This window comes from Leptonotus elevatus, chromosome 2 (assembly GCF_054856555.1).
Source record: "Leptonotus elevatus isolate MCC_2025b chromosome 2, RoL_Lele_1.0, whole genome shotgun sequence".
NCBI classification, from domain to species: domain Eukaryota; kingdom Metazoa; phylum Chordata; class Actinopteri; order Syngnathiformes; family Syngnathidae; genus Leptonotus; species Leptonotus elevatus.
Genome location: NC_141240.1, coordinates 43,191,807 through 43,203,647, shown reverse-complemented (window position 1 = coordinate 43,203,647; position 11,841 = coordinate 43,191,807). Strand labels below are relative to the sequence as shown.

The window sequence follows — 11,841 nt, the reverse complement described above, 5'->3', positions numbered from 1 at the left end:
TTGCTCTGCCTGACACTCTTGCGCTTCCTTTATTTTGCGCCCACCTTGATGGATAAGCCGCACCTTTGTATTAGCCTCAGGGTCCAATGCAAGTGAAAAAGAGCGGCTTATAGTCCAAAAATTACCATGAATGGGAGCCTTTATACAAAAAAAAAAAAATCTATTCTGTTCATCAAATGTCAATCACAGACCCCCTGATTCCACCAGAATCATCAGGTGGTGGACCGAACCCTGTGTCAACAGTCAATGGCCAGAAATTGTCAAAGGTTAATAGAGAAGCGTTTGGAAGACACTGTGGATAAATATATGCATTGAAGAATGTGCAAATCTACGGAAATGTGGAACTGCCAATGTGAAGTAGACATTATTGACTGGCAAATATATATATATATATATATTACTTCCCTTACTGCACATGCACAATTAAAAATATATATTTTTAGCATTTGGCCTACATTATACCAATACGTTCATAAATTGAGTATGTGAACATTGTTAATTTATCATTTTCATGATTTATTATTATATTTACAGTGCATGATTTCCATTTGACGTTTTTTTTCTCATAATGCCACGGGGCATTGACTTGTGCATGTGCAAGTGAAGAGGAAGCGGTTCGGAACATGGATGGATAGATTTTTTTTTTTACACCATAATAAATGAAGTACGTAAACATTGTTAATTAGTCATTTGCGCATGCACAAGTCAATTCCCTGTGGATTTATGGGGAAACATGTCGTAGGTTTGAACGTATTTGCATATTTGCCAGCCTCCGTACAAATCACTTCGAGATGTCGTATTTCATTCCATTGTTGGCAGTTTGTACTTTTATCTTGTTTCTTGTTTCTACCAAGCAGTACAGCCGAGTTCCGTTTGACACAGAGAGGCACATTTTTGCTCATTCGGTTTCTTGATCATTTTTCTTTATTGCTCAATCATCATTCATTGATGAGACGCTTCCAAGCTGCAATCACGTCATGCTTTTTACATGTCTGTCAAGTAATCAGCATTGACCGATTCAAACCCTTATCACGCCAAACTGAACTCAACCGCATTGCTTGATGGAAACAAAGCAATAAAGTGTACTTTGGAACGGGTTTGGCTACATGCATTTTTTTTGCGAAAACACACAATCAAGCTGTCGCTACTCACTGCATTCCTTGGGGTCGCGGTTGTTGCGGATGAGCACTTTCTGGGTGGGCGTCCGGAACAGCGAGGTCCAGTTGACGGTATTGTAAAAGCAGAGGCGGCTGTTGTTGAAGATGTAGACGTTGCCGGCGCTGATCTCGTCCAGCGACTGGAACTGCAGTGAGGAGATCCAACGTTGCTTCAGAATCAGCAGGGAGATGCCGCTTCCGCTGCGCCGGGCGACATAACAAGCACGATGACGTCGGGGGGGCGTGCAAAGGACATCGTGAATATTTCAAATCAAGTAAAATTTACTTTGCATTCCCTCCATTTTTACACACAAAGCCACTTTCATTGATCCTGTAAGTCGTATAAATGTGAACTTCTTTTTTTTTTTTTTTTTTTTTTTTTTAAAGAAAAGAAAAAAAATAAAGAAAAAAATAAATAAAATAAAAATAAATAAATGTGAACTTCTTGTCAGTGTACTTAAAGCTTTTCCACGGCAACGTGCGCATACCTGTAAAGGGATCTCCCACCGATGGTTGCCAGGTTGGAAAACACACTCAGGTCGGTCATGTTCTCGGGCCAGGATTGAATGTTGAGGTAACCTGAAGACATCATTAAGAAAATCCCTCTGTAAATTGATGGGGTTACATTTGATGGAAAAAAAAAAACCAACCTCACAAATCGAATTAGTTTTATGAGTTTTGGTGGCAATGCAAAGTTCAAGCGAGAGCTAATTCTTTGAAGGAAATGGACAATATCGACTAATTAAAAGACTGGATTGAATATCCTGCGCAATTTGTTGAATAGCATCGGGTCTTAATGACAGATAATATGGCGTCAGCATGTGTGGAAATGACATTAAAGCGAGAAAGCGGAGGACGAGTGAGGCGGGGAAGCCATCGCTCTTTCTTATTGCTTGGCTTTTCATTATGAAAATGCACTTTCGCTCCATTAGCTGTTTGGCTCAACTGCAACGCACACTTTAATATGACAAAAAGGGGGTTTTGTGTGCGAGGCATCGCTCATCCCGTTTAGAGTCGCCGCTTGCTAATGGACACGCACACACGCGCGCATGCAAAACGCGCGCACTCGCGGGAACACACTGTCGCGTCATGACGCTCGGCCGTTATTTCCAAAAGTCGCTCGTTCACCTGTGATCTCTTTCACCGTGCGGAACACGTTGAGGCGCTCGGGATCCAGCGGTCCGATACCGTGATACATGTCCCTAAAGAAAGTCAACACACACGGAAAATCCAACACTCATTTTCAACATATTGTGCAAGCTCATCTCACATATGCGGGCGACACCTCGGAAAACATGTTCTTCCAACCAAAGTCGGCGCGCACCTCTGATGGAACAGGCCGCGTGACTTCCATTCGTACCTACCGGGCCACTTGGAGAGCTTCGGGTCACTGTGACAGCGCCGGGAATATTTCGCAATGACCTCCTCCGCAAAAGAAGTTCTTTGCTATGTTCACATGTTCAAGGTCTACAAATGAATACATCTGTATTATCAAGATTTCTATTCGGGCAAAGCTAAATCGTACTTGATGTAAAAAGTAGGGATGGGTGAGAACCATACAAGGTATCGGTGATGCTCACCGATGGATTGTCCGGGATTGGGATCGGCTTTTTTATTTTTATTTGTGAGAACTGCTTGATGTGCCGTTGAAATCTACCCGTTTGTATTGATTCACAGGTATTGTTCAATGGGACGTTGAATGTGTATTGCTGTTTCTTATGGAAAAAAAAAATGGGATCAGCAGGTCACACTTTTTATTAAAAATCGGTGATCGGCCAAAAAATTGTGTTTGGGCACCCCTCGTCGATACCCAGCCTTGTTTTAAGATATCGTATTCGGTACTCACGATTTTACAATCAGGAAGTACAAATTTGAAATCAGAAGAATGGAACATTTATTATATGTACAATATAATAAAAATAAAAATGAAAAGGAGCAGAAAGAAGACAAGTATCAAAATTACATGTGATTTTAAGAATCTCTATTGGGAAATAGACATGAGTTTTTATTAGTTTTAGTTATTGAAAAAATGCTTAGTTTTAGTTAGTTTCAATATTGTTTTTCGTTTTTAAGAAAATTGTATTGCTTGTGCACAATTATTTGCAATTTTAAGGAAACAAATCTCTATTGGGAAACAGAGATCTTTCTTTAAAATCATCCGTCATTGTTCTTTTGGGGACATTTTATGTGACAAAAGTACTAGTGGTATCGGTACTTGCGATCAGTGAATTGAGTACACGTACTAGTATCGGTCTGAAAAAAAAGTGTTATTGAACATCCCTCGTGAAAAGTGTGCGGTTTGAAGCTCACCCTTTAATGCCGGTGATGAGGAAGATGAGGTTGCCATTGATTTTAGTGCAGTTGACAAATTTGTCAATATTGCTGGCATCCACCGTTTGATCGGACTGCAGGATGCCGGTCCCGATGCCGTCGCACACTGGCAAGACAAACACAATCGATACGTTATTCCCGCGCATCCCAAGTGTTGACGTGGGCGGCGCCTGATTTCAAATGACACATTGATGCAAGGCTAAGGCCGCCCCCATTGAAATTCTTCCGATGAAAGCCAATAACTCCACGTAATAAATTCCTCACATTTGCATTAATTACAATTGCCGCCGTGTGTCCGACCGAGGCGAGGAATGGCGATGATGAATACGGCTGGCATTAAACGCCGTAGCCCCTTTTTGATCTTGATTTATACCAGCCAATTTCATATCTGAAATGTTAATTTGTTATCATTTCCCACAGTTCCTTTTGCTATCCCTCATTAACCTCTCGCTGCTGCATGACGATGGAACCCAAGACGTTAACCCTTGAGAGGCACCGAAGCACATTTTTGCAGCCGGGAGTGAAGTTTCATTGAATATTTCTCTTTAGGAACGAGGTAGGACTTTCTTCATGTGATCGACCGTGAAGTGATCCACATATAAAGCCTCATACGCACGCTTCTCACAAATTGTATTTACCGGTTTGTGTATATATATTAGAGCTGCCAAAATATTACATTTTTTAAATTAATTTTTAATTTTTTTTATTTTTTTGAAGATCACCTGATATGTGTTAATTATTTTGACATTTAATGTTATAAGGACATCTTCAACATTTTTTTGATCCACTGCACACGCTCATCCTTTTTCTAATCAGTTAATTATATGCATAATTTAAAATGGGAAAAAAAATGACCCCAATATTTTGACATGAACAAACACTCTGAATGTCATACACAAACATTTATCAAATGCTTGAATGTAATTTACCCCCGAGGCGGTATTGTGACCCGTTTTGGGCTTTTTGATGGGTCTGACCAAGCCATTTCAAAATAAAATACTGCCCATGGGTTTTAATTAATGCATGCAGTAAATGTAACCATCCGCTGTCAAGTTAAAGGATCATCTGTGGTCAAAATTAAAAGAGTTAATCTGCATTAATCCATGATTAATGTTATATATTTTTTGTGATTAATTAATAAGGTAATGCTTTAACTTTGACAGGACTAATATATATATATATTAGAGCTGTCAAACAATTACATTTTTTTATCAGATTAATTAATTTAGAATTTTGATTTATCACGATTAATCACTTTATAAAAAAGGCTTTTTTATCAATATGTTTTTCCCGCCAAATTTGAAGAGCACCGGTTATGTGTTAATTCTTTTGACATTTAATGTTATGAGGACGTCTTCAACATTTTTAATTCACTGCACACGCAATGAATTACTTGCATAATTTAAAATGGGAAAAAAATGACCCCAATACTTTGACATGAACAAATATTCTAAATGTCATACGCAAACATTTATTAAATGCTTGACTTGAATGCATGCAATTATGTTTATTGCTCAAACAACCTCTGAAACGTAGACATCCGCTGTCATGCTAAAGGATAATCTATAGTCAAAATTCATTAAGATTAAATCATAATTAATGCAATATTTTGGGTGATTAATTAATCAGTGACAGCACTAATATATATATATATATATATATTAATTAATCAGTGACAGCACTAATATATATATATATATATATATATATATATATTAATTAATCAGTGACATCACTAATATATATATATATATATATATATATATATATATATATATATATATATATATATATATATATATATATATATATTTAAAACGGGAACTGTTTAACAATCCCATAAAACCAAGAGTGATTGAAGAAAAAACATATTCATAGTAATTGAAACCTTAAAACATTAAGAAACAATGATGAAATAAGAAACAATGATGCATTTGTACAGGAGGAAGCCATCTACAGGATTAAAAAAAAAGAAAATAAAATGTCATCATTGTTTCTTAAATTGTATGTTTGAAGGTTTCAATTACTATAAATAAAATATTTTTCTTCCATCACTTTTGGTTTTCTTTTTTAAAAAGTATTTATTCCAACAGGGTGGATTGTAACAAACACAAACAAAATCAGTCCCAACATCATCAAAAAGGAATTTCCACGGCAGCATGTACGAAGTGGAATGCAATCTATCTGATAATGCTCTTTTAAAAATACAAAATACAAACAAAAAGTTTGCAAGAGCACTTCAACCTTTGGACTCTCCAAGCCAGACTGAACGGTCCATTTCTTTATGAACACCTGACTTGAAAAAGGTGCCATCTTAACAACCATATTGAGTATCAGCTGCTGTCAGATGTCAAATGACACAAATGTCTATTTCACATATCCACGGAAGAAGTCATATTGAGGGCCTTTGCAACGCAAGGTAAGTCAGTGTTGCACCAATGCCATGACACTAAATCATATTTTTATGCAAAGCGTTCAAAGTAATTCTCACGAGTTACTGCTGATCCGATATCATAAAGCTATTAGATTAAAACGGCGCAGCCGCTTAAGCTGTTTACAAAAGCCGGCAAATGCAGAAGAGTGGCTGAGGCTGCCGAAGAATGCGCATAAAAACAGATTTGTCCCGAGACGGGATTGATGCAGACACCACTCGGGCCATCTTGTCCACTTTCATCAGGCTGCGAGAGTTCGAGCCACCGGAAGTGTCAAACGCTTACATTTATTTACTATGTTATCACTAAGCGTTTGTTTGGAGAGAAGGTTTTGAGCTTGAGCCCGTTTATGACCTTCTTCTTACAAAGCAAAATTGTCAGCAATTGAAATGCCTCAGATCAGATCTTCACTGTCCTGGTGTGTGTTCATTTTTTCGGACCCGTGCACAAGGTTTCAAATGATTATTTCCAAATCTTCTTGGATTTCCTCACGTTGGTCTGCGTGTATTCTTCTGCTGTTCATTTCTTTTTATGTCCTGCGTTCCTGCACGGTCTGTCTGTTTTCTGTCACGTTCATGCAGACATCGGGTTATAGTACTTCGGTCATTATGTACAAGACCACTGATTGAGTGGCCGGCGGGTCGGTCTGATTAATGCATGAAGCACCGCCACGGCATCGAATGCCGTTGGCAGAGCGTCCTGGCGGCGTATTCGGTCTGTTAGTAAGGATAATAAGGAGGCCTGTTCAAATAAAATGACATTCATAATGTGTTATTTTGGCATAGTTACTCGCTAAAGGCATTTTCTGTTATACAAAGTCACTTGTGTAAAAAAAAACAAAAAAACAAACACACACAAAAAAAAAAAAATTTTTTACTCCACATTTTGCTCAGAGTGCAGAACCATGACAAAGCGTACAAATTTATATCGGCACGATAGCTGCTTCGTTGGTCTAAGTGAGCAAGAAAATCAATGTGCAATCCAAATAAAGACACGATCCTCCTTTTGGATTTACCTTTGGGGCAGACGTCTCTGCAGGGAATGCACATTTTGACGTGGTTCTCCTCCACTTCCATCTTGTTGCTAGGACACGCTCGGACACAGGAGCTGTGGTCCACTACAAAGTTATCTGACATTAAGCACACAGAAGATGTTTGCGTTCGTTATCATACAGAGGAAGGACGCCTTGACGCTGGGAACTGATGCTATTTTTAATCGTATTTGCAATACGATCCGATGCACGCGGTACGTTGCTGCAGATAAGGTCAGCAAAAGGGGAGAGACGTGAATGCTTATTACGTAATCGTTTCGACTCTGTGGATGATGTTCATGTTTGCCAGTTTGCCTCGACATTCCGCATATTTCGCGCAGAAGCACATTATGACTGATGCGTTTATCGAGTCTTGAAAATAGTGTGAATGGGAGTGGAGAGGGAAGGAATGCATATGCATATGAATTGATTTTACTTTGGAATATATTTTCAGGGCTGTGGATTGATATGCAATCACTTTATTTTAGAGCAAGCTGAATTTTTTTCGTCTGGTTGTTATTTGTAAACGTTTTCCAGGTGTCGTCACTGTGCACGTACCGTCTCTGAAGATAGACCAGTGATTCTTAACCTTGTTGAAAGTACGGCACATTCATCGAACCCTTCTTTATTCAAAAATAAGTTGGGTTTAGCTTTTCTCTCAAATTCGAGACATCGGTAGGGTAGGGTCTTTTTTTTTTTTTTTTTTTTTTTTTGTAGAGTTGTGAGATTAACAGACAATGTGGAGGAAAAAAAAATGATGCGCCAAAAGGCAATATTCTCACTTTAGCAGATGAGCTTGCTTGAGACTGTCATCTATCGTCGCAAGCTCTGGGCAGAGACCGAAAAAGGACAAGGTCGCAGATACAAGCGACAGAAATGACAAATGTAAGGTTGGGCTTTTACCAAAGGAGATAGAATGCAGAGATTTGCCAGCTGAAACTACTCCTGCACATCGAGAGGAGCAAAGGGAGGAGAGAGAAGGCCATGCTGGAACCTGGAACCTCACAGTGTCCCTTTGGTGTAATTAAACGTTGTGTAAGAGTACCGCAGTCTAAGACAGTTTAAAGTGCCGCCTCCAAGGCTGAGTACAGGTTTTTTGGGGCTTTGTTTTGTTTTTCTACATGATTTGTAAATAGTTTTTTTTGAGGGGTGAGAATGTATCCCTTCACTATATGTTGTTTGTGGACAAACATCTATAATATAAATATTGACATTCCATTTGAATGTACAGTGTCTAGCTGGGGGAACAATTTTTGTTGTGTTAGGTCTGACAGCTGTTTTTAACTCATTTTTGGGTGCGAAACTGATCAAAATGTTTCTGTATTATGCCACGTTTTTGTTTTCTTGAAAAATATGAAATAAATGTCTATGTCTGTAAAATAAATGAACAAAACTAACTCAACCGCTTCAGACACACATTTTTTGTGTGCTGATTCTGACTCTTTTCCCACATAGCCCATGAACAACATGCAATTGTAATTTTTTAAATTATTTGTTCGAGTGGACGCCAGGATAATATGGCAAAAATTATGTGTTTTATTGGTTTTTGACACACAAATATGTCATGTTCACTGCAATCATCTTTGGGTCCGAAGGTGTTAAAAAAAACAACGGTATGTCCATGGTTGCAATGTTAACAGAAAATTCAGCTCTGATCCTCCAAATTCCTACTATGCTAGCTTTCCTAGCTTTTAGCTGATATTGTTAGTAGGCGACTGACTTATTGGGAGGTGCACAAACCTCTCGTCGCACGTTTCATTTGCGACCACAAAAATAAATTGCCACATAGCTGGACAAGAATCCAGTCATAAACAGCTCTTCTTACGACAGCTAATCAGTGGAATTTTGCTTATCGGGAGGGTTAGCTGTGCAGAAAAATCTAGAAATCTCGAAATCAGCATACCAATTTTAGTTTTAGTTTTAGTTTTAGTCAACAGATTTTTTTTTTCCAAAAACAGTGTTGCCATCCAGCTTTGATTCTTGCCATTTAACCATTTAACACTACCGGTTATATTATTGCCATATCTTATCGGGTTCAGTTGTTGCTTACGGTTTGCTGTTTGATTTCTATAGCTTGTTTTCGTTCCTGGTTCCTCTCCACGTTGAGAGGAACCAGTTGAGGTGGCTGGGGCATCCTGGGCGCCTCCCTGGGGAGGTGTTCCGGGCATGTCCTACCGGCGGGAGGCCCCGGGGACGACCCAGGACACGCTGGAGAGACTACGTCTCACGGCTGGCCTGGGAACGCCTTGGGATCCCGTCGGAGGAGCTGGCTGAAGTGGCTGGGGAGAGGGAAGTCTGGGCTTCCCTGCTAAAGCTGCTGCCCCCGCGACCCGACCCCGGATAAGCGGAATTGAAGACGGAACGGAACGGAACGGAGCTTGTTTTCGCAAACTTCTGTTTCTGCCTGAAACATTACCTCGTCTCAGTTATTAAAATCCTGGAAGCATGTGTTCACTTATTTTGCTGCTAAAATTCAGTGATTCCACTTCAGCATGCCGATGTAAAGATACAAAGTGAACATACGCGGGCATTTCTTGACACAAAAGGCTCCGTAAGTGTACTTGGCTCTTGGATTGTGCTCCAGCTGGAACGATGTGGATTGATACACAAATGGCTGAGGGCACTGGGTCACACATGCGCCGCTGTCGTTGAAGTTGGTGCAAGCCTGCGAAGAGAGAAGGGGACAAAAAAAGCATATAAGCTCGGGTTTGTACGGGATACAAGTGCGACCTCCCGTGCGGGCCGTGCGGGAGTTATGGAGGCCATTGGAAGGTCATAATTCTCTCACAGAAGCTGTTGCGGATGAAAAACTATTACAGCAGCATTTCATTGTTACGCAATGTGTGAATCATGCTTCCGGGCCACAAACGGGAGACAAATTGGAGCCATCCATCCACTGCTACCATTTAAATGTTGAAAACTTTTAAGTGTTTTGTCGTCGGTGGCCACAGTCTGAAACGGCGGTAATTGAATTGGATGAGTGTTTCTGTGAATTACAGCTCCAATATTGCACCTGCGGTGAGACACTGCGCAGCGGTGGTCCAAACAGGACCGACTTTTGGTGATAAGAGGGATATTAATTGGAACAATGAATCACCAATTTGCTCTTTGAAGAGCGCCGGCGCGCAGCGGACTCTTACCGCCTTGCGAAATGACAAACAATGCATCACGAGGTAAACAAAGTAAATCATTGCGGAAAAATGACAGAGACAGAGTCGCGCATGGGGAGGACACGCGGAAGGACGGGCTGCAGATGCATGCCGGGACGGGAGCGGGGTTGCGTGCACGTACGAAGCAGTCTGTGTCCTTGGGTCCCGAGCAGCCGCCGGCGCACTCGCGGTGGCAGCAGTCGCTGACGTACGGCCCGAAGCAGCGACCGTCACACTGCTCTGCGCACACCGTCTTCGTCACTGCCGGCAAAAGAGAAGAGCTTGAAAGGTCTGCCGCACGCACGCTCAAACACAAAAGGAGACAATATCACCGCCCTCCACACGCTCATGCTGCAATGATATGAAATTCTAGGCAGATACAAATTAGGGGCTTCGCAAGCAAAAGGTCACTTGAGTCCATCTATGAACAAAAGTCTTGAATACAACTTTAAAAAAACACGTCCTCTTTTCTTGTCCTTGAACAAGCCGCTTATCTCCTGGAAATTGCGGTGGCGCTCTCAAGCTGCTGTTTCAAATATGCTGCAGCATGGAGTTCACGGATTCTGTCTAGAAATTAAAGTTCACTTCTAACGCGATGGACCCGCGCTGATCCACCGCATAGGTGGGTGTAAAAATAAGTGTTTCATCAGAAAATTAATGTGTTGATGATCGGCGCTATTATGTGGTAAATGTCGAGATGGCTCTGGGCCCATGTGGCTATTACTTGTTCCTCGCAATGACAGCGCTGATAAATAAAATTTTTATTTTTTTATTTTTTTATTATTATTATTATTTTTTTTTAATTAATTAAATTAAATTAAATTTTAAATGATGGTTACGCATAAACATCATTGGCAATGTGCATAACGCAATGCTGTAGATCGAACCCTAGTATCCCGTTTGCGGCTTTTAGGGGGAAAGCTGTTGCATATGTAGGCGGAGGAATCTTTGATCCTCCAATCGCAAATCTAATAATAGTGAAAGTCTGGAAAACATTTCCGTTCCGTTCCGTCTTCAATTCCGCTTATCCGGGGTCGGGTCGCGGGGGCAGCAGCTTTAGCAGGGAAGCCCAGACTTCCCTCTCCCTAGCCACTTCAGCCAGCTCCTCCGACGGGATCCCAAGGCGTTCCCAGGCCAGCCGTGAGACGTAGTCTCTCCAGCGTGTCCTGGGTCGTCCCCGGGGCCTCCTGCCGGTAGGACATGCCCGGAACACCTCCCCAGGGAGGCGCCCGGGAGGCATCCGAACCAGATGCCCCAGCCACCTCAACTGGTTCCTCTCAATGTGGAGGAGTAGCGGCTCGACGCTGAGTCCCTCCCGAATGACCGAGCTTCTCACCCTATCTCGAAGGGAGAGCCCGGCTACCCTGCGGAGGAAACCCATTTCGGCCACTTGTATCCGGGATCTTGTTCTTTCGGTCACGACCCGCAGCTCGTGACCATAGGTGAGGGCAGGAAGGTAGATCGACCGATAAATCGAGAGCTTTGCCTTTCGGCTCCGCTCCTTCTTCACCACAACGGACCGATACAGCGTCCGCATCACTGCAGACGCTGCACCGATCCGTCAGATCGTGTTCGACAGATTCGTGTTCACGAAAACATTTCATTTTCGTCAAAAGAAAATATAACTGTAAATTCTCAGTGTGTGTTGTCGTGTCACACTTTAATCGAGACAAAAAAAGGGTCATGTTGGGTTGGTGTAAAACAGCCGTCCACGCGTCGTCGTGTACAATACATTCACCCAA

At 41.4% G+C, this 11,841-nt stretch overlaps 1 protein-coding gene across 4 annotated transcripts in view; it reads right to left on the bottom strand.

The window, feature by feature from the left end:
* LOC147180124 (receptor tyrosine-protein kinase erbB-4-like) overlaps window positions 1-11,841 on the bottom strand; it is a 327,725-nt gene that overhangs the window by 54,627 nt on the left and 261,257 nt on the right. For all 4 annotated transcript variants that reach the window (XM_086068131.1, XM_086068133.1, XM_086068132.1 and 1 more), the window contains exons 6-12: window positions 10,242-10,360; window positions 9,474-9,615; window positions 6,936-7,049; window positions 3,468-3,594; window positions 2,286-2,359; window positions 1,646-1,736; window positions 1,153-1,358 (exon numbers count right to left, since the gene is read on the bottom strand). In XM_086068131.1, the coding sequence (XP_085924257.1) occupies window positions 1,153-1,358; window positions 1,646-1,736; window positions 2,286-2,359; window positions 3,468-3,594; window positions 6,936-7,049; window positions 9,474-9,615; window positions 10,242-10,360 (873 nt within the window). The remainder of the gene's footprint in view (window positions 1-1,152; window positions 1,359-1,645; window positions 1,737-2,285; window positions 2,360-3,467; window positions 3,595-6,935; window positions 7,050-9,473; window positions 9,616-10,241; window positions 10,361-11,841) is intronic.